Source organism: Heterodontus francisci, chromosome 20 (assembly GCF_036365525.1).
Source record: "Heterodontus francisci isolate sHetFra1 chromosome 20, sHetFra1.hap1, whole genome shotgun sequence".
Classification (NCBI taxonomy): domain Eukaryota; kingdom Metazoa; phylum Chordata; class Chondrichthyes; order Heterodontiformes; family Heterodontidae; genus Heterodontus; species Heterodontus francisci.
In genome coordinates, this window is record NC_090390.1 from 59,883,100 (window position 1) to 59,906,990 (window position 23,891).

Consider the following 23,891-nt stretch of genomic DNA (forward strand, 5'->3'; position numbering starts at 1 on the left):
TAAAGTTATAACTTGGGAATCAGCTAGCAGGGCAGCCAATTCTCAAAATTCAGTTGTATTTTAAGGGGACACAGACTTTGAGAACATTTTTAGCAAGTGTTTTCCATTTAAGAAAGGAAGAAAGCCAGAAGCCTGCTTTGTCACAGTATAAAGTAAGCATCTTGATTTCTTCTGTTACGTTTGTTGAGTGCACAAATAAAAACTGATTTGCTGAACACTTTTTTTTCATGGAGCAGGTACCTTAAGAACTTGGTGCAGCATTGATATGTAAGAAGTAATGATTCAACATAATTCTGTGTCATCTTCAAGTGATATAGGCTTGGAAACACATGGCGAGAAAATGGCAATCTTTATAATATGCAGGGCAGCTGTTGGCGAAATACATGCTAATCACAAATGTTAGCCTTAAGTTATGGTGATTGGGTTAAGCCTTACAAAAATTCTTTTAATGAACCTTCCCTGGTATAGTTATTCAACTCTGCCATGAAAAGAGGATCTCTGAATATTAATCTGTCCATATCCTCTGGTCTACCTGCTTGGATGTAAGACCATTACAGCTCTTACACAGAAGAAAATCTTCACCAAACTACCTGTATTGGTAGCCAAATTTGGGGAGGCATGGGGTAAGAATCAATCCCATCAATGCACAAGTCATTCTTTCACAGCAATACAATCCAGGATGACAATGTGACTTATGCTTCAGAATTTACAGTATTGAATCTCATCTGCTTTAATCTAATGTACAGACAGAATAGCTGCAACTAATTTCATTTTACATTACAAAGGTTTTTTTTTAAAGAGTACTTACAACATGGCGTGGGAGATCTGGTAGGCTAAACTGCATTTACTTTAATGCAAGAAGCACGACAGGTAAGGCAGATGAACTCAGAGCTTGGATCGGTACATGGGATTGTGATGTTATAGCTATTACGGTAACGTGGTTGAAGGATGGGCAGGACTGGCAGCTCAATGTACCGGGTACCGATGCTTCCGGAGTGACAGAGGTGGAGGTAAGAAAGGAGGGGGAGTTGCACTATTGATTAGGGAGGACATCACGGCAGTACTTAGAGAGGATATCCCAGGGGGAACGTCCAGCGAGGCCATATGGGTAGAACTTAGAAATAAGAAAGGGGTGATCACTTTGATGGGATTATACTGTAGGGCCCCCAATAGTCAGAGGGAATTGGAGGAGCATATATGTAGGGAAATCACAGAAAGGTGTAGGAATTATAGGGTTGTAATAGTAGGTGATTTTAACTTCCCTAATATTGACTGGAACTGCCTTAGTGCTAAGGGATCAGATGGGGAAGAATTTGTTAAGTGTGTCCAGGATAGTTTTCTGAAGCAGTATGTGGATGGCCCTACTTGAGAAGGGGCTACACTCGACCTCCTCTTGGGAAATGAGGCTGGGCAGGTGGTTGATGTGTCAGTGGGGGAAGCACTTTGGGACATGTGACCATAACTCTGAGCTTCAAGATAGTTATGGAAAAGGATAGGACTGGTCCTCAGATTGAAGTCCGAAATTGGCGGAAGGTTAATTTCGATGGCATCAGACAGGAACTCTCAAAAGTTGAATGGGAGAGGCTTTTTACAGGTAAAGGGACATCTGGCAAGTGGGAGGCCTGTGTGGAGTTTACAAGTTCTCCCTGTGTCTGCGTGGGTTTCCTCCGGGTGCTCCGGTTTCCTCCCACATGCCAAAGACTTGCAGGTTGATAGGTAAATTGGCCATTATAAATTGCCCCTAGTATAGGTAGGTGGTAGGGAAATATAGGGGACAGGTGGGGATGTGGTAGGAATATGGAATTAGTGTAGGATTAGTATAAATGGGTGGTTGATGGTCGGCACAGACTCGGTGGGCCGAAGGGCCTGTTTCAGTGCTGTATCTCTAAACTAAACTAAACTAAAAGGAAGAGTGCAGGGCCGGCATGTTCCTGTTAGATGGAAGGGCAAGACTGGCAAGTTTAAGGAACCTTGGTTGATGAGGGATATTGAGGATCTGGTCAGGACAAAGAAGGAGGCATATGTCAGGTATAGGCAGCTGGTATCAAGCGAGTCCCTTGAGGAGTATAGGGGATGTAGGAGTGCACTTATGAAGGAAATTAGGAGGGCGAAAAGGGGCCATGAGATTTCCCTGGCAGATAAGATAAAGGAGAATCCTAAAAGATTCTATAAGTATATTAAGAGTAAAAGGGTAGCTAGGGAGAGAGTAGGTCCCCTTAAGGATCAGTGTGGTAATCTATGTGTGGAGCCATGGGAAATGGGCGAGGTCTTAAATGAATACTTCTCGTCTGTATTTACCGTGGAGAAGGTCATGGAAGCTAGTGAGTTCAAGGGAGGGAACAGTGATATCCTGGAGCATATCAACATTACAAAGGAGGAGGTGTTGAAGGTTCTGTAGTGCATTAAGGTGCATAAATCCCCAGGATCTGACCAGGTGTATCCTAGGATGCTATGGGAAGCAAGGGAGGAGATTGTTGGGGTCCTGGCAGAGACCTTTGTATCATCGTTAGCCACGGGTGAGGTACCGGAAGACTGGAGGGTAGCTAATGTTGTGCCTTTATTTAAGAAGGGCAGCAGGGATAAGTCAGGGAACTACAGGCTGGTGAGCCTTACATCAGTGGTGGGAAAGATATTGGAAGGGATTCTGAGAGACAGGATTTATATGCATTTGGAAAGGCATGGTCTGATTAGGGATAGTCAGCATGGCTTTGTGCGTGAGAAATCATGTCTCACAAATTTGAGGAGGTGATCAAAAGGATTGACGAGGGCAGGGCAGCGGACGTGGTCTACATGGACTTTAGCAAGGCCTTTGACAAGGTCCCGCATGGTCAGCTGATTCGTAAGGTTCGAACACATGGGATCCAGGGTGAGCTAGCCAATTGGATACAAAATTGGCTTGGTGATAGGAGGCAGAGGGTGGTAGTGGAGGGTTGTTTTTCAGATTGGAGGCCGGTGACCAGTGGTGTGCCGCAGGGATCAGTGCTGGGCCCTCTGTTGTTTGTCATATATATTAATGACTTGGATGTGAATGTAGGGGGCATGATTAGTAAGTTTGCAGATGACACCAAAATTGGTGGTATAGTGGACAGTGAAGAAGGTTAAAACAGGATATAGATCAACAGGATATAGATCAACTGGGAAAGTGGGCAAGGGATTGGCAAATGGAATTTAAAGCAGACAAGTACAAAGTGATGCATTTTGGGAAGTTAAACCAGGGCAGGACATATACAGTGGCAGGGCCCTGGGGAGTGTTGTTGAGCAGAGAGACCTTGGGGTGCAAGTACATAGTTCCCTGAAAGTGGCAACACAGGTAGGCAAGGTGGTGAAGAAGGCATTTGGCATGCTTGCCTTCATCAGCCGAGGCATTGAGTACAAGAATTGGGACATCATGTTACAGTTGTACATGATGTTGGTTAGGCCGCATTTGGAGTATTGTATGGGGTTCTGGTCGCCGCACTACAGGAAAGATGTGATTAAGCTAGAGAGGGTGCAGAAAAGATTCACAAGGATGTTGCCTGTTTTGGAGGGCTTGAGTTATAAAGAGAGATTAGATAGGCTGGGTCTGTTTTCCCTGGAGCGAAGGAGGCTGAGAGGGGACATGATAGAGGTATATAAAATTATGAGAGGCATAGATAGGGTAGTTAGCCAGAGTCTGTTTCCTATGACAGGGGTGACTAAAACTAGAGGGCATAGATTTAAGGTGAGATGGAGGAGGTTTAAAGGGGATCAAAGGGGCAAATTTTTCACACAAAGAATAGTGGGTATCTGGAATGAGCTGCCAGAGGAGGTGGTGGAGGCAGGAACAGTAGCAACATTTAAGAGGCATCTGGACAGGTACTTGAATGAGCAAGACATAGAGGGATATGGAATTAACGCAGGCAGGTGGGATTAGTATAGATAGGCATTATGGTCAGCATGGATGCGGTGGGCCGAAGGGCCTGTTTCTTTGCTGTACGACTCTATGACTCTATAAGAGTACTACTGAACTGAGACTAAGTTGGGATTATAAGAAACGTTTATAGATATTGACATTCTTGATTTCACTATCTCCTCTCGTCATAAGTGCAACTCCCAAGCTCCCACCAAGAACTTCATGTTTATTTATTGTGCAAAACACTTTTTCACCTTAACATGATAAAGCCCAACTCCATCCAAGTCACGCCACAGGTGATCCCTCTTTCCCCTCTACATCCAGTCCATCCCGTTCTACCTTTGATTGCAACCTTTATTATCTATATATTACCAATACTGCTATTGTAAATGCTCCTCTAAACTTTCCTGTCTTGTTTCATTTAAACTCCAAATATAGGGTTTATTCATTCTTCCTCCTCCCTATATGCTCATTGTGTTAAAATCAAGTTTTGTTAGTCTCCCACTTTAATCCATACTTTCCCAGAACATGAAAATTTCTTTCCCTTCTTCAATGTTCGGCTCCTTCTATAATTTTAAAGCTATTAAAGCCCAAGCTTGATGTCATCGTAAACCTTATCCCTCTTCCTCGTTTTGATTTTTGTGCTACCCTGAGAAACATTCTCAAGAGAATTATAGAATAGTGGAGCACATGAAAAGCATTTATAGAAAAAATTGCTGGGTGAACGTTAAATGTCTCATCAGGTCATTAAAATGTTTGGTGTATTGTTCCCAGGTCCTGGAAGTGATGCTCCTGCAGCTGACAATCTCAGCCGCCTCTCTCCAGACCTGGTGAATGCCCATTTTGGGATTTTGCCTTCCATTAGTGGGAAAAAGAACTTCCTCTCACACTCTCTCCTTTTCCACCAGACCTCCAGGAAATCAGGGGTCTTGTCTCCAACTCATCTTGCACTATGCAGCAGTAAAATATAGCAATGTCAGCAAAGTGAATGCAGCTTCCTTTTAAAAGGGAACATTCCTTCTTTAAATAGGCCTCAGTGGGCTCCCGTTTTTGACATGATCGGGTGAAAAACCCACGAGTCAAAATTTAAATAAGGCCTGCAAGTTAAAATACCCCAGGCCTGAAATTTAGGACAGCGAGTGCAAGTGCATTTTGCACTCACCTAGCCCCTCCCCCCCCCCCCCCCCACTGCCTGAAACATGCTTTGGCTTAAAAATCAACCCCATAGAGTCTGGATTATTTTTAAATAAACCAGTTCTTACCCATGCAGAGCAGGGATAAAACATTGTTTTGTCGAAAAGTAATGCAGTATGATTTTTATTTCAATAATAGTTAGCAGTGAAGTTCTGCTTGCTAGCTTAAGATCCCAAAGGCGGCAGGTATTCCTGATGCAACCATAGTAAACAGGAGCAACACTTCTGCCAGGGGTTATTGGGATCAGTTGCACATCTTCCAACTTGCCAAAATTATTCCCCTTTGTCTACCTAACTCTCTTTAAGCTACTTCAGTTTTTGAGGCTCCAGCCAGAGCGATTCTTTTTCCCAGCCACCCCATGTGAACGCACCAATCTACTGGTGGGACAAAATACCTTTCTGCCAAACTATTGAGTAATGATAGGCGGAGAAAATGGTACAGGAGATTCTACCCTTCTCCCTGTTTACATCAAATTTTCCAACCAGGGTGAATCAAAACCAAAAAGATCAAGAGGACATCCAAAATGGACAATACTTATGAATGATATACAATTTGAGTTATGAAATTATACAAGTTGAGTTTAGCTGGGAGACCGTATAGTGTGTGTTTCAGCATTCCACCACGTACAGAATAACTACAATGGGAGTGAAGCAAATGTTAAAAGCCCCAGGTAATAAAACAGAGAACCAACAGTCCACAATGGTATAGAGTTGATTATGTAATTCATGTTTGTCGGTCAAGCCAGGTATTAGCTTCAAGCCAAAATCTGTAGTGTAACTATGGCCTTAGATTTCATGTGCCACATGCTGACCTACTGAAAAGAATAATGGTCAAAACTGAATAGAAGAAAACAGGCCATTTGTTCAGTGATGGTCCTTGTTGACTTAAAGCATTACTGAAGCAAAGTACTCATGTGTGGCACCACATGATCACTAAGAGCAACTTGTCAAAGCTTCTTGCTTGCTTTTATATTGCTAAAATCTTCTGTGTAAGAAGGAAATCAGGGAAAATCCAAAGCAGAACAAAGGTAGTTGAGTGCACAAAGACTAGAAAACGAAAGCAGGCACCATTCCTGACATTAGACTCATCTCGTTCCTGTAACTATGGTCCTAGTTGAAGTAAAATATTATTGTTCAATCATAGAATGGCACTTCAGATTGCTATTCTTACAGGAAGAGACCTTCCCCTCTCCCACACGCACCCCCCACCCCCCCACTCCACAAATATAACCATTTTTTCATGTTTCTCCACAGTTTCACTGAATTTCTGGATCCTTTCCAGCGAGTTATTCAGCCGGAAGAGATTTGGCTGTACAAAAACCCCATTGTGCAGTCCGACCACATACCTACTCGCATTATGTTTGTAAGTACAATGCTTGATTTTTAACAACAGAAAAATGGCAGAGTACCAATTTATAGTGATTCACATGATTGTTCGGCAAGAAGATGTCACAATAGGTTGTCCACTGCTAATATCATAAGTGACTTTTTTCTGTGAAAGTATTTTCTGTCGAGATGTGCATTGTTACCAATCAATACCGTTTGATAGCAGAGGACCTAAAAGTGGACTGCAATAAAAAGTAGTATGCAGACATCGGAGACTGTAGAGGTCATTTCCCAACTTTGTCTTCTGGTGGGGAGTCTCATCCAACCTCGAGTTTGGGACATAATTCTCTGATTGTTAATTTAAATGGTTGGAAGATCATATGCAACATGTGGGCCAATTTTCAGTATATACTCCCAGTGATCAAGATTCTATACTGGGTGTGCAAAAATCAGGAAATTAACCATTTTAGGTAGCAAATGAGCATAGTCATCAAGATTCCATTAATACTTGGGAACTCTATATTCCTTGGGTCTTTTACTGTATGCCTTCCATTACTTTTGTTTGAGCTATAATCATTCCACAATCTATTCAGAAAAAAAAGTTAAAAGCACAGATTTTTGAATGACTTTGAATATTTCATGGATGAAAAGAAAATAACTTGAAGACTCGCCACTCGTCAGATAAGGATTTTCTGCAGTGCTTTGTCCTTCAGATTTATGCAGCTTAGACCTATATACTGTGCTGATCATTTGTCTGCTGTGCCTTTGGTATGTAGATTGGGCTGTGGACTACGTGGAATTGGAAGGAAGTCAACTTTGTCTGGATCTCCAGTGGAAGATGATTCTTGGCTCGGGCTCTGATGCATCAGAGTCAGGAAACAATTATTGATTTCTAATAGCGATACGCGTTTTCTTTTATGATTTGCCTGATTATTGACCAAATCAGTGCTAGTTTGATGTTTTTTCTCTGCTATTGAAACATGACTTTTTCCTTCTGATGATTCAGCACTTTCAGAGCCCTGTTTTGCCTCATAATTGGATAAAAACGAATGGTAAGAAATTCGACTTGCGCCCAAAATAGGCGCAAAGCTGGCAGAGTAATGGCTGCGCAAGCAGTCAGTGTTGGCCTGAGGATCAAGCCAAATTTGGCCACGAGCAGCATTGAAATGCCACCGGCAAGCTGCCGTCAGCAAATGGGACCCTGGTACAGTTTGCCAGTCGAAGATGATGGGAAACCGCTAGCTCCTACATAGGGCAAGCTAGCAGGTGAGGTCTGGAAGAGGGAGATAGTCCCAAGGGAAGCCTTCAAAGTGCTGGCAGTAGGCCACAGTTTTTTTTATGGGCCTAGGAAGAGCACTCTTGCTTCTCCTGGGCCTATAAAAATAAAAATGATAATTTGCCATTTTTTTTGGAGCTGCTCCAACAGTCTAAGAATCCCTGGTTAGGCCATTCATTGCCGAGTACAACTAGCTCTACACATTTGTCCTTGAATTGTACATTTGGACTCCTACGATGGGCGTACCCCAATTTACGTATTTAAGGAGCCTAATGCCCATTTCAGACAGGTACTCTGGGCAATTAAAAGTCATCCAAACCAGTATGGCATCCAGCGTACTTTGGCACATTTTAAGCATGACTCATTGCTACAGGAAATTCAAAAAGGTCTAACTCTAATTATATGCTAAAAGAACAGATAACAGTGAGTTGAATTTCTCCTCCAAACAATGATTGCAGAAAATACAATTTTTTAATAGTTAACCTCTTTCAAACTGGAAACATAGTAAAAGTTTTTATTTGCTTCACTGCTTGTGTAGAAAGACAAAAGCAAAATACTGTGGATCTGAAATAAAGAGAGAATATGCTGGAAATACTCAGCCGGTCAGGCAGCATCTGTGGAGGAGAGAAACAGAGTTGATGTTTGAGGTTGTTGGCCTTTCATCATGCAGCCATCTCATTTATACACAGACATCTACTGCCCTAGTATGACTTTCTTCATTAATCTGCTGTCTATCCTTGTAGTCAGATTGAGCAAGATTTATAGATCACTGCCAATTCGGTCTGAATTTTATGGTAGTTTTGGGCAATAGGCTCACACTCACTGGGAACTGCATTGAGAATAAGCAAACCCATTTCATACAATAACCATTACAGCTGTCAAAAATAGGAGAATTTAATTAAATCTGTCTGCATTTGAGTTGAACATACATCAAGAGAACTGTACCACCCACTGGAGTATTTTGGCTCCTCCAAGAACAAAGTTTAATAAAAGCAATTTAATTAAATTCCAATTTCCACAGCAAAGTGTGTTATCATGATCCATCTCCCAGCACAGCCAGCTCCTGGGAATGATCTGTAACAACTGGTAAAAGACGAAACATCATGTGCACCCACTATAAGGTCCCAGTTCACCAAAAGCAACTTAAAGATATGTGCAGAATCAAAAGCAATTAATTATGTATCATTGTAAGTCCACACAACCGCCTATGTATTACTACCATCTGAGACCATATTTTTGTCTATTACTGCATTTTGTGGCTTGAAGGATTGCAATTCTGGGGCACTTGTCATAGATTCAATTAGTTACAATTTTATAACTAAAGTGAGTATTAAAGTTTAGGATTATGTTCAAACCCATAGACAGAAATTAAAATGGACAGTATTAGAACACTTTCACTCCCTCTCTTCCTGTCAGAAATTCTTTACAAGCTAGGAGCAAGAGGGGAGGAATAAAGCAGAATATAATATATTTTATTTCTCCCGGGGATGTGGGTTAACACAGGAAAACCATATTTATTGCTCATCCCTAGGTGCGGGTGACTCTTCTTGAACTGCTGCATTCTTTATGCTCTCACAATGTTGTTAACTCACAGAATCATATGTATTAGCCAACCTCTCATACTCTGATCCACCATAGACAAGAGCACAATAGTATACAATTGGATGGGTTTGGCGCTAGATGGCATTAAATCTCAGGCAAACAAAAGTATGGGAGAAGCAGTGCCATGCATGCCTTAGAATGAGCGATCAATCTTGTCATGCTGCTACCAAAATCAGAGTTAAGTTGTACAACAACCGGTCAGAACAAAGTCCTCTAGCTCTACTATATGAAATACTGTTGAAAAAATGCAAGGGCAGGTGATCACCTTGCATGTGCAAAGTTTGCTTTATGAGATACTTTTCAAAATAGTCAGATGACAACAGTTAGTTTGAAATGGCAATAATAAAGTGTGGCCTTTTTGCTTTATAGGCCTGTATGTTAAGTTTACATTGATATGCAGCCTGAATCGGAAAGTAACAGGGCGAGAGGAAACTATTCGTGGTCTGCATACTTTGCGCTTTCTCAAAGCTGGCTAACCTTGGACAGACCTCTTGAGGCTATTAACCTTTTGCCCATCTGCGCCAAGTTCTCTGGATGTTGGACATGCATTTATGCCAGCACATTTTTTCCAATAGCAGGGTGCCCTTGTAAGCCAGACAAGACAACCCTCCTTTGCTACCTAGACATCCAAAATACTGATGATCTTCCTTCAGCCATTTCTTCTCGGCCTGTCGAAAATGAATCTGTCCTTTTAGCAGCAGCTGCACCTTTCAATGGTGAGGCTTAAAACGTCAGCATTATTAGAGTAAATCGGACAGCAACCACACATGCACAATTAATCACGGAATTCGGGAAGTTGCTGTCAGAGTTGCCCAGTTCCTCTAGGAGCTTCGCTACACCTTGGTGAAAGACTCGGCATTCCAATACATGGAATGACATGAAGTTTTGGTACTTATGTGATAGATAGCCACTAAACTCACCAAATAAATTTAGGGCTTGCCCATTACAGTGCAAGTTAATTTTAAATGGCATGATAAATCTTAATTACTGCCAAGTAGCCTCTCTGGCACTGAATTAACTTTTATAAGTATGGAGTCTCATTCCTTCAGATTTTAATTATTATTGGAGATTTTAGAAAATAACGTTTTTTAAATTTTTTTCTTTCTGTCTCATATCTCTCCTAATCCCATCTTTATTTTCCATCATTTCACTTTCTTTACAGTATTTGGCATTGAATTAACCATTCTAACTAACACTTCTTGGTTCATACTCTGTGCTAGAAATTGGATAACCCCATTTTCTGGGCATAGAGATTGTGATCCGTGACCAGTCCATGCTCATGTGGATTTAGGTGGCAACATGTGAATTTGGTGTACTCATATCATCTGAATGATTGTAATGTTGGCCAGAGTAGTGCCTGCACAGCTCTCCTCCTACCCACCACAACACCAACATTTCACGCTGTTTAATGCATCATATTCTCATCACTCACCTAGCCACACTCCCTGGCACTCAGGACTCACATCCAACACTCCACCTAACCCTCAAACACCTATCAGTGCTGCCAGCCTCACACCCACCTCTCACTGCCTTCACATAACTCCAGCTGATCAACAATGGCAAGCACATCACCCAAACACTGTGCTACACAACAATAAGCATTGTACCCTCTCTCTTGCAGGACAAGGTGGCACACAATAGAAGGGAGCAGAACAGAGCTGGTGGGGGACAAGGATTCTTGAATTTCCTGAACCCTGTGGAGGATATGGCTGTTCGTATCATGGGCTGGCTGAAATGGGGCCCCTGGCATCCAGCGTCACTAAGAGCACTAAAGATGATGGTATGTTCCTACTTATGCCCATTCTCAACTCCCAGCACACCCTCGTCCCGCTGTCTGGCATAATGAGCAAGCTGCCGATGGTGTGACCATGGACCTTTTGCTTTACACCCCATCCCCCTTCCTTCACACCAAACTTCCCTTCTGATTTCCTGATTTCAGACACCCAGGAGTTACCATTTGCCCAGCAACAGCAGCCCAAGGAGGAAGAGAGAGCAACAGCACAGATGAAGAGTCCCCTTGATTTGATCCAACACACGCAACCACCAGCTCCGATACTTGTGATGCACATACCCTAGAGGCTAATATAGAGTTGGGATCAGCATGTGGGGAGTCATCTGGGCATGAGTGGGCTGCAACCAGGTCAGGGCTAAAGGGTGGTTCATTTCTCAGCTCCCCAGAAGGTGAGGTAGCAGACAAATTTTGCTGCAGAGGACTCAGATGAGAAGCTTGATTGGGTGGCATACAGGAGAACATGATGGGCATGCACACCGAGATACTGGGTACATTGGCAGGCCTGCCAGTTTCCTGCCACTGTCAAGGAGTATGGTGGAGTCTGATTCCAACTTGCAGAGGGCATTATGCAACACTCCATCTCCCTGCCATCCTCCAGACCCAGAGGCATGGCCATTGCTGCACCCCCTACCTGTTGCAGCCTTTGTGTGCACCTACTTTTCTGTCTTTCTTGTGAGAATATGCAACACCCTGTAGCACCACTCGAGGCAGCACAATGCAACCAAATTTCTAACCATGTTTCCTTAAGGAGTCCTCAATCTGATAGCTAAAGGACATATACAGTTGCTTGCCCTGTTCGCACAGGTCCCGGATCCCCTGTGGAGGGTGCTACACCGAAATAGATTTTTAATCACCGCATGTACCAACACAAAAGCCCGTAGAAAGTCTGTGGGCAAGAGTAAATTCATTCACCACTAACTGCAAAATCTGCCCATCATATTTCCCGCAATTCTTTTCCAGGCTTACCATTTTGCCTGTGTGATCAGACCTAGGATCGAATCATTAGAGATAAATGCTTCGACATATTGATGACAAAACAAAACACTGTAATCATCAGTGACCAAGCCCTATACTGCCAACTTTATATTCAATTACCCAAAGAAAAATGTTTTGTCTTCTATAAACACACAGCAGTGATGTGTGACTTGTATATAATACTATACAAGCCAAATCAACCAAGTCTGACCCAAAGGACTCTGAACTTGTTCCAGATTGAAATTTTGTTCCTTCAGTAGCTGAGCTACAACTTTCATAGAATCACAAATAATTGAGCAGGAATGTATATATGGGCAATGCATGACATGGAACATAATTTCAAAACAGCAATGCATCCATTACTTGTGTCACACAAGAGTAGGAGATCTGTCTGGTGCTGCTCCTGAACTGCCTCTGGTTATTTTAATTTTAGTGATTGAAATGCTATTTCCATTCCACTAACTGTTTTCATTCATTTTAAGACTGTCAGTTTCTCTACCAGTAGCTATGATTCTGCTCACTATGTGCATTCGAACAGCACAAATACCTTAAATTAACCATTTGAACCTGAAACAACTTAGCCCATAGAGAACTGGAAGACCAAAGGGATCTCAAACCGCTCGGCTGCCCATTATTTACATTTTCAGATCATGTTCCTTGATGTTGAAATAAACTCTACTTATGGTGGCAGCAGTAGCTTAACTGCAATATTAACCATATAATACAACAACTTGCATTTTATACAGCTTTTAACATAGTAAAACTTTCCAAGTCGTTTCACAGGAACATTATCAAACAAAATTTGACACAAATATGAGGAACTATTAGGGCAGAAGAGAGGTTTTAAGGAAGTCTTAAAGGGCGGAAAAAAGAGAGGGAGAAAAGTTTAAAGGAGGGAATTTCAGGGTTTAGGGCCTAGACAGCGAAAGGCAAATGCCACCAATGGCGAGTGATCAAAATTGGAGATGCGCAAGAGGCCTGAATTGGAGGGGCGCAGATATCTCAGAGTGTTGCGGGCTGGAGGAAATTAGAGAGATTGTAAAGGGCAAGCCCATGGAAGAATTTAAAGACAAGGATGAGAATTTTAAAAATCGAGGCATTGCTTAGCAAGCAGCCAATGTAGATCAGCAAGCACAAGGGTGATGGGTGAATGAGACTTGGTGCGAGTTAGGGTTAGCTCAAAGCTCATTCCAAAGGATGGTTTTCAGCTAGGGACAGTTCAGCAGTGCAACCATTGGGCATGATCATGACAGTACACTGTGAAAGCGGACTGAGGGAGTTGAGTAGCTACACGTTAAGACAGACTGAAGTGGCCAAAGTGTACAGACAGCTTCTCTCAACCTAAATTGGAGCTGGCTGAATCGAATAGTATAATTTATGGATCTGGCTTGTGAGATCAGCAACACACTTAGCAATAAAAATGATGATTGTTAAACACAAGGGTAAAAGTCCATGATTATGAGATTCAAAGGAACATATAATGGAATCATAGCATTCTTTGGCATGTGACAGAACTCTTTCATACTGAAATAGAAGTTGCTACACAATATTCATTATATCAGAACCTGGCTGATACAACCATTACTGACTGACAGTTTAATGAAATTGAAAATGCAGCAAATTCAAATTCAGTTACAGTAAAGAGCTTGTTCAACTTGTAATTGCTGTATGCTTACTATTGATTCACAACAAGTATGTACATAGAACTAATGTCAGTTTGGCGTGACCAATAGTGGACAGAGTAAGGGGAATCAAACTGAGATAGAAAATAAGGTTCCACAGAAACTGATCCGATTCAACAGCTGCAATATTCTTGCTATCTGTAAGAATTAGGATAAAGACTGTCAGAAGGACAGCCAGAAACATAGAAACATAGAAAATAGAAGCAGGAGTAGGCCATTCAGCCCTTCGAGCCTGCTCTGCATTCATTATGATCATGGCTGATCATCCAGCTCAGTAACCGGTTCCCGCTTTCTCCCCATACCCTTTGATCCCTTTAGACCCAGGAGCAATATCTAACTCCTTCTTGAAAACATACAATGTTTTGGCCTCAACTGCTTTCTGTGGTAGCGAATTCCAGAAGCTCATCACTCTCTGGGTGAAGAAATCTCTCCTCATCTCAGTCCTGAAAGGTTTACCCCAATTCCTGAGACTACGACCCCTGGTTCTGGACTCCCCCACCATCGGGAACATCCTTCCTGCATCTACCCTGTCAAGTCCTGTTAGAATTTTATAGGTTTCTATGAGAATCCCCCTCACTCTTCTGAACTTCAACGAATATAATCCTAACCGACTCAATCTCTCCTCATACGTCAGTCCCGCCATCCAGGAATCAGTCTGGTAAACCTTCGCTGCACTCCCTCTATAGCAAGAACATCCTTCCACAGATAAGGAGACCAAAACTGCACACAATATTCCAGGTGTAGCCTCATCAAGGCCCTGTATAATTGCAGCAAGACATCCCTGCTCCCGTACTCGAATCCTCTCGCTATGAAGGCCAACATACCATTTGCCTTTTTTACCGCCTGTTGAACCTGCATGCTTACCTTCAGCGACTGGTGTATGAGAACACCCAGGTCTCGCTGCATATTCCCCTCGCTCAGTTTATAGACATTGAGATAATAATCTGCCTTCCTCTTTTTGCTACCAAAGTGGATAACCTCACATTTATCCACATTATACTGCATCTGCCATGCATTAGTCCACTCACTCAACTTGTCCAAATCACCCTGAAGCCTCTCTGCATCCTCCTCACAACTCACCCTCCCACCCAGTTTTGTGTCATCTGCAAATTTGGAGATATTACATTTAGTTCCCTCATCTAAATCATTAATATATAACGTTTCCCAATCTGTCATAGCCAATTCGCGCCTCATATCTTCGTAGTTTCCTTTACTAAGATTCAGGACCCTAGTCTCAGAATCAACGTCACTTTCCATCTTGATGAAGAATTCTATCATATTATGGTCGCTCATCCCCAAGGGGTCTCACACCACTAGCTTGTCAATTATTCCTCTCTCATTACACAATACCCAGTCTAGGATGGCCTGTTCTCTAGTTGGTTCCTCAACGTATTGGTCCAAAAAAAAAACCATACCGTATACACTCCAAGAATTCCTCCTCTACGGTATTGTGACTAATTTGATTTATCCAAATCTATATGCAGATTAAAGTCACCCATAATTACAGATGTTCCTTTAACGCATGCGTCTCTAATTTCCTGTTTAATGCCATTCCCAACATCACCACTACAGTTTGGGGGTCTATATACAACGCCCACTAACATTTTTTGCCCCTTAGTGTTTCTCAGCTCTACCCATACAGATTCCACATTGTCAGAGCTAATATATCTTTCCTCACTATTGCGTTAATGCAGACCTTGGCATCTTGGAGCAGGACACCCTCCAAAGGGAGGAGGAGGAAAAGTGTAATGTGGTAACAGGAGGAGATTCAATAATTAGGGTGACAAATATCATCCTTTGCAAACAGGATCTTGAGTCCCACATGGTATGTTGCCTACCTGGTGCCAGGGTGAGGACATCTTGAACTGGCTTGAAAGGATATTCGAGAAGGAGGGGGCAGATCCAGTCAGTGTGATCCATGTTGGGATTCACGACGTAGTAAAGAGACAGCAAGCAGTCCTATTTGTATCAGGAGATAAATTTTGTTTTTAAAAAAAAAAAGGACCACAAGGATTATAATCTCTGTTTTATTACTTCAGCCACATTTTTTTTTATTCTTTCATGGGATGTGAGCATCGCTGGCAAGGCAAGCATTTGTTGCCTATCCCTAGTTAACCTTGAGAAGGTGGAGGTGAGCCACCGTCTTGAACAGATACATTGCATCAGTCACTGTCACTGATGAGCAGATTAAGGAGGTGAACATGTGGCTAAAGGAGTGGCGAAAGAGGGGTTCCATTTCATGGGACACTGACACCAGTACTAGGACAGGAAGAGACTGTACCATTGGAACAGGCTCTACCTGAACCTGGCTGGGACCAGGCTCCTAGCAGAAAGGGTGGTGGAAGCCCACAGGGATCTGGGTTGGGGCCTCAACTATTCAAAGTGGGGCAAAATTGGATCAGGCCAGAAAACAGGTGTGGAGATCGCAATGCATGATTAACCGACGCCTTTTCATCGCGATGCAGACAACACACAAACATTGCGCTGTTTGCTAATTTACATTCTGCTAAGTGCACTGTTGCATGCCTGCACACCTCAATGGGGGTCAAAAATCATGTGAGGCTAGCATCACTTAAAGCGAGCCTGCACTACTTAAAACCAGCCTGCACCTCCTAAAGGCAAGGGGCATTCTGGCTGCAGCAAGTTTTGGAACTGGTTACAGAAGAGTCTCTGAGCAGGAAGAAGAGTGGAAATGCACAACAGGCCAGAGAGCATCCTCCAGGGTTTTTCAATGCAACACTGGAGGCTTTGGTGCAGGAGATGGACAGGAGCAGGGAGGCCCTCTACCACAGCAGACCCTCCAGAGAGATAATAAGAAGGCAGTGGCAGCAGGTAGCCATCATGGTCAGTGACAACAGTATAGACTTTGAGAGCTACGTTGCAGTGCAAGAAGTCATTTAATGACCTCACAAATGGCCAGGGTCAGTGAATGCATGTGTAAATGCTGTATCGTCAGAAATGAACCACTAACCTCGCTAATTGCTCCATTCAGCCCCTCACCAATCCCCTTTTCCTCAGCTACCAGCAATCTCCATCAAGCACAACTCAAGTCTCATATTCGTAGCCTCACCTCAGCCTCACTTAACACTGCACTACACTCATTTCTCAGCATGCACACACAGCCAGCTATTCAACTATGGCAGGCACATGGCCCAAACACACTACTGACAAACTTTCCTCTCTCTCGCAATACAAGGTGGGCCGTAATCAAAGGCGGAAACACCTAACTGAGGGGAGCAGGCTCAGCTGCATGTTCTCAGCCCAGTGGAGATGGTGCTGACAATCATTGGTGTGGCCACAACTGAAACCGTGGCCTGCAGCAGGGCTGAAACTGTCCCAGAGCTGCCTTTTCACATCCCACCTCCCCCTCATCCCACAATGTCGCCGCGTTACAAGCTGTAGATGGTTTAAGAATGCACTTCTTGCTTTCCCTCTCCACCTACCCTTACTGTAACCTGTATCCTGCGCCTTTATCCTTTCAGATACCAAAGATCTGCCACACGTCAAGCACTGGTGCAGGAGCATGAAGGGCAGGAGGAGTAGGACGCTGATGAAGAAGAAACACGGCCACTCAATCTCACACTCGCAGCCACCAGCTCAGATATTGGTACAGCTCACACCTTAGCAGGTAGCATAGAGCAGGATCTGCACATGGTGAGTCACCAGCCAGGACAGGGAGAAAGCATAGTGCATGCGCCAGAAATGTTTGGTGTATTGGCAGCCCTGTCAGAAAGCCCAACATCACTGCAAGGAGCATGGAGGAATATGGCTCCAACTTGACACAAAAGCTTTGCCGAGAGCTTGGACCCATCCTTTCCAGCATGTAAATGGTGGCAAGCTCAGTGAGAATGGTTGCGGACCTGACCATGATACAGCTCTAATGGCCGATGTCTCAGTTTCAATTGCAGCACAAGCAGAAATCGCCCAACATCGGAGTGCTGTAGGAAGCTCAGAATGAGATCATGAAATCTCTGCTTGGCGTCATGCAGGCTCAGACTGCTGCCATCGTGGCTGCAGATACCAGTGCTCAAAGGGTCTCTCAGGGTTTCACAAAGTCCAGAATTCTGTGATCCAACAGGTTACTAGGATTGCTGAGGCACTATTGGGGGAATGGCAATAGCAATGTAGAGCACAGGCCTGCTGTCCTCTCTCAAGATGACAGCATTAATTCTCAACTACTACCACCCACCAGTGCCCCTCCTGTTGCCTGTCAGCCAGCCAGCCCAGACTGCTGCCGCCTGTACCAACGTGGTGCAGTCCAAAGTCGGGCTTGAGTACATCCTGTAAGGCCAACTGCAGCCTTCCACTAGCTGTGCTGCAGATAGCACTGCATAGAAGACTAGGCCAGGCAAAGGCACCTGCAAGCCAGGCACCAAGGGAGTTTGTATGGAATATTGGATGGTTTGGAATGGTTGTTTGGTAGTGATTTTTATTTTAGCATTGTAACCAAGAGAACACTGTGATGGTCAGTGTTTGGCTGTTGTACAATGGAAATTTTATTTTGTGTTCACAGGGACCATTGTTGGATGAGGCAATAAGAGACAGCCCGGCCAGAAAGGCAAGATGTGGATTGCCACTCCCTTCCTCCTCCATTCCTTCTCTTCCTCATCTTCTGGTTCCTCCCCACCTGCTTGCAGTATCCTTGGTGGCAAGGTCTGTGCCCTCATGATGGCCAACTTGTGGGGATACAGCAGACCATCATGAATTGGGACACATGCTCCGGCAAGTACTGCAGGGCTCCTAAAGAGCTGTGCAGGCAGAACCATTGCTTCAGCACCCAGTGATTTGCTCTATGATGTTTTGTGTGGTGGTATGGCTTTCATTGGACACATGCTGGCCACACATGGTTGGGTTGTGAAGCAAGTCATGAGCCAGGTGTAGCAGCTGTGCCCTAGTTTTGATGTGGTGGCTCAAATATTGATGGAGCCACAAATTGGCATGGAATGAAAGCATCGTGACTGCTGCCAGGATAGTGGGCATTCACCAGCATGATGTGCTGAGCATAGCCGCACACCAACTGCACATTCAGCGAACGGTAACCTTTGTAGTCGCAGTACATGTCAGTATTTCGATGTGGTGCCGCAAAACAACATGTGTGCAGTTGATGGCACCCTGCCCCATTGGGAAACCAGCTATCATGGCAAAGCCACTTGTCAGAGAAAACACAATGAACGCCTCTCCTCTGGCATAAAAAGTTTCTGTCACTTCTCTTGTGCAGCAGTGGACGCTGAACTGGGAGATGTTAGAGATGTTGCCTGCTCCTGTCTGAAAGGATCCCAAAGCAAAGGTCGCCTTCACGGCCACAGGCAGCATAATCCTTGCCCTGCTCGGAGGTTGCAGGAGGTGGCAGAGTTCTGTGAGCACCTCCTTCATAAAACACAGATTCCTCCTTGCTTAGTTTGGGTTAAGAGAAATGCTCCCAGATGACCATAGATGGACAAGGCCTCCTGCTGAGAGCCCTTCTCCTCCTCCCTCTGTGAGCAGCTTGTTCTCTTCTGCAATGCCTCTGCTCCATTCATATCATGCTGTAGGCCAAGCGTAGTGGCAACTATAGAACCCATGACTGGGAGCAGGTGGTCTGACCAGAACCCTTGAAGTCAGAACCAAGGCCTTCTCATGTAAAGCACCACTCCTTGTCCCTCTCACCAGCTTTAAGCAACTCTAGAAACCATCAAGCACTTCTACAAACCCAGAGAGAGCCAGTAGGAATTAATCAGCAACTAACCCGAGAGTGGTTGATGATCCCTTTAAATAGTACTGGTGGTGGGGGGGGGGGGGGGGGTCCTTCCTGCTGCTCAACACATGTTCAGATGTGCGGCGTTAGCTGGAACATTGAGGTCCCAAATGCAGCACTGACATCAAATCAGTGTTACACACTGACTGCAGACATGATCTGCCTACTGTGCATGCTTCTAGCACACACTCCTAACACCTACACTAACGCCATCACCAAGGTAACGTTTGGCACAGCCATGCCAGAAGTGTGCGTGCATAGCAGGGATGCTATTTTGGTAGCAAAACTGCACCTGTAGAACCTGTAGAACTGCTACGGAGCGCAAGTTTGTAGCCTCTATTTATTAACAACTTGCATGACATGATAGAGAGCTACATACCCAAGTTTGTCGATAGGCAATATTGTAATCGGTGTAGATGGAAGCATAAAATTAGAGATAGATTAAGTGAATGAGCAAAACTGTGGCAAATAGATTATAATATATAGTCAAGGGTGAGGTCATCCAGTTCAAACCCTAAAGGGATGGAACAGAGTACTTTCTGAATGGTGAAAAGCTAGAAGTAGGGGAGGTCCAAAAAGATTAGGAATTGATATACATAAATCATTAAAATGTGGTGGACAAGTACAAAAACTAATCAAAAAGGACAATGCAATGCTGGGTTTATATCTAGAGGATTAGAACACAAGGGGTTAGAAGTTATGCTATGCCACACCTAGAGTACTGTTACGACCAGGTGAGCAAGGTGTCTAGGCGTCTTTTTCAGCGTTCACCTGGTCTTACTGTAACAGGGTTTGATGTTAAACACACTGTTTTCAGCTCCCCCTTGGTGAATCCTTGTTCACCACTTTCCAATTATAAGGCAAAGAAATTAGCACAAACAGGCCTTCTTAGGTTTAAAGAAAAGTGAAATTTATAAAAACTTAAACTCTAATTCGGTTAATGCCTACGGATACATGCCATGCCCCAAGCTAGCATGCATAGGCGATACGCACATGCAAATAGAGACAGAAAAGAGAAGAAAAAATAAAGTAGAGAGGTTTGAGGCAATATCACAAGAGTTTCTCGTTACTGTGCTTCGAGCTCACTGTAGTCCTTTTGTGGGTAGTCTTGCTTTTCGTTGGGGCCCAGTATTCTTCTTAAACCTTGTTCACTGTAGGAGACTTTACTCTCTTAGGGTTCATGTGTCTTCAATAGGTCTTCAGTTCCGTGAGAAAGAGATGGGAGCAGATAGGAGAGAGATGCTCTCAGTCCAGGAGTAAAGAGCTTTCTGAGTTCAATTCTGTGGCAAGTTCAAATTAAAAAAACTCCAACAGCCAGTTAGTCATGTGAGTAAACTGGTCTGACCATATCAGTTTGTGTACTCGGCCATTTTAGCAGTTAACCTGGAAGGCTAGCCTCTCCACCTTCAACATCTGGTAATCAAAAGTCCATTGTGGATTAAATTGGAGCAGGGAGTGGCCCCTTTGTTTGATCCAAGCACTGTCTGTTACTATGCAAATGTCTTTCCAGTCAGGGGCTTGGCAACCCCTTGTAATAGGCCTTCTTTTCTTCCCAGCAACAATTTTAAAATTTAACGACCATATGGCAAAATATCTGTATCCCATTCTTGGCAGGTGGAGCCCTGCATGACAGTACTGTGAGCAGTTCTGGGCACCACACCTTATGAAGACTTGCCAGAATGATAACTGAACTCTAGGGTTAAATTACAACAAGAGATTACACAAACTAAGATTTTATTCTCTGGAATTTAGAAGATTAAGGGGCGATTTGATTGAAATTTTCCAGATGTTAAAAGGGAACAGATAAGGTGAATAGAGAGAAACTATTTCCGCTGGTTGGGGAATCAAAGACTAGGGGACATAGTCTAGAAATTACAGCCAGGCCTTTCAGGAGAGAATTTAAGAAACACTTCTACACACATTGGGTGGTAAAAGTTTGGAACTCTTTCACAAATGACAGTTGTTGCTAAATCAATTGTTAATTTTAAATCTGAGAGATTGATAGATTTTTTGCTAACCAAAGGTATTAAGGGATATGGAGCAAAGGCAGGTATATGGAGTTAGGTCACAGGTCAGTCATGATCTCATTGAATGGCGGAACAAACTCAAAGAGCTAAATGGCCTCCTCCCATTTATAGCACAGGAGACCACTTAACCCATTAGGGTAGATCTTAACTTTTGCCACCAGGCAAGAAACTTGCAGCATCACGTTGATCACCCATTATAACCCCTGTCTGACATTTCTTTCCATTAAACATGAAACAAAAAGAAAATCAGACATGGTGTATAATGGACACCACATTCACTGTCACCAGTTTTCCACACAAGTTAAAATCTACTCCATTGTATCTGTGCCAGTTCTTTGCTGGAACAATCCTAAACTAATTCCACTGCCCTGCTGTCTCCTGGTAGCTTTGTAGTTTCTTCTGCTTCAATATTTATCCAATTTTACAGTGAATACAATGGTTTCTGCCTCAACTACTCCCTGTGGGTTAGCATTCTACATTCCAGTGACCTTCTGAGTGAACAAATTCCTCCTAACCTCTCCTCATTCTTTCAGTAATAATTTTCAATTAATGAGCACTCATCACAGACTTTCCAACCAGAAGAAATTGTCTTTCTCTATTTCCTCTCTTCATAATTTTAAAAAGCTCTATTGAATCTCTTCTTACCATTCTCCGCTCTAATAGAAATAAATGGTCACATTATCACAAATTGCTCCTTATAACTAAAGATCCCCCTGTATCGTCCAGTTAAATCTATTCCCTCATGTTTTTAAATGTTCTTTTGATAATGGGGCACACAAAACTGCATACCGTTCTCTAACTGTAGGTGAACCAATGATTTGTATAAATTCATTATCTCTTTATTCCTGCATTCTTTACCCTTATTTATATAGCCCAAAATTCTAGTTGGCTTTTTGTGTCTTTATCTCCCTGCATTCTCACTTTCAGGGGATTATTTGAATTCCTATTTTTTCTCTCTCCCAAAATATATTATCTCACACTTATCCACATTAACTGCATCTGTCACCCACCTACCTCATCTCATAACTTGTCTTCCTAGTTTTTTTTTTTGAATAGTCCTTGCTATTTGCCAATCCTCCCACTTTTGGCATCATTAGTAAATTTCAAGATCATGTTCACTATATCCAAGTCCAAATCATCTATATAAAAGCAAATTACTGCAGCTGTTGGAAATCTGAAATAAAAACAGAAAATGCTGGAAATGCTCAGCAGGTCTGGCAGCATCTGTGGCGAGAGAAACAGAACTAACATTTCAGATTACAGGTTTCAGATCACTGTTTCTCTGTCTACAGATGCTGCCAGATCTGCTGAGTGTTTCTAGCACTTTCTGTCCAAATAATCAGTTTATCAAATGGCTTTGGCAAGTCCATATACACGATCTCTTCAGATTTTTCTGATTCAGAGGCTTCATCAAAAAATGATTGTGTATTTTGCAAAATGAAATGCAACTCTCAGGCTGATTGTTTTATGGATTTGAACAGATACTCAAGCTCAAAAGCGTTAAGCTTTCAGAGAAGTCATTGGTCTAATAGCTGTTTCTACGTGAAATTCCTCCATATTCAATCCCATTCATCAATTAACTTCACCTGTTTTGTGGTAATATATTATTTTTTAAAGGGCTGAAGTTAACCAAAGGAAAGTATTCAGCACTGAATAAAACAAACCTGGGCATGAAAACCGAAAGGGTTCCCAGTAATGAAAAATCACGATGTTTAGATTCATAATAGGAAGAAAGGCAGGCAGTGTCATCACCAGAAATTGGTGAATATTTCATTTCTACTCACCGAGGTTCAAGCCACAAGAATTCGAATTTTTTCATTTCAGGCTATGACTGATAGCGCATTGAAGGGCAAAACCAGAGGTCACCAAAGCCGAGGGGAAGAAATTAATAGATACCTGCTTTGTTGAAGTCATTACTTAATTACCTCCAACCTCAGTAACGACTGCTCTTGAAATAATGTTAGAATTTTGCTGTGCCTGAGGTACTGGATAGTAACATTAATAATTTTGTGCATGATGAAGAGAAATACATTGGATTTAGTCCTGACATTGATTCAAAACTGGAAGTATCATAGCTTTGCTTAATCCTAATAGCTTATACTACATAGCAATCACAAGCCATACTGGCTTGCTTTGTGAATGCCTAGGCAAAGGAAAGTGTCTTTAATTGCACAAGGAAGAGTATCTTATTTCCTTGCTCTTCAAACAGCAGAAGGGATTGATCTGCTTAAATCAGGAATGTAGAACATCAGGCGGAAATATGCATTGCTGTACAGGCAAATTCATACTCAATGATATCAATATTGTGATGACAGACAAAAACTGATTTGATGTCCTACAAGGGAACACTGCATGATTAGTATGCTTAACTGGCGACAGATTGGATATTAGACTGACAGCCTCTCACCAGAGC

The 23,891-nt window shown here is 43.0% G+C and overlaps 1 protein-coding gene across 4 annotated transcripts in view; it reads left to right on the forward strand.

Moving 5' to 3' along the window:
• plpp4 (phospholipid phosphatase 4) overlaps positions 1–23,891 on the forward strand; it is a 312,399-nt gene that overhangs the window by 74,621 nt on the left and 213,887 nt on the right. For all 4 annotated transcript variants that reach the window (XM_068053361.1, XM_068053364.1, XM_068053362.1 and 1 more), the window contains exon 2: positions 6,319–6,427. In XM_068053361.1, the coding sequence (XP_067909462.1) occupies positions 6,319–6,427 (109 nt within the window). The remainder of the gene's footprint in view (positions 1–6,318; positions 6,428–23,891) is intronic.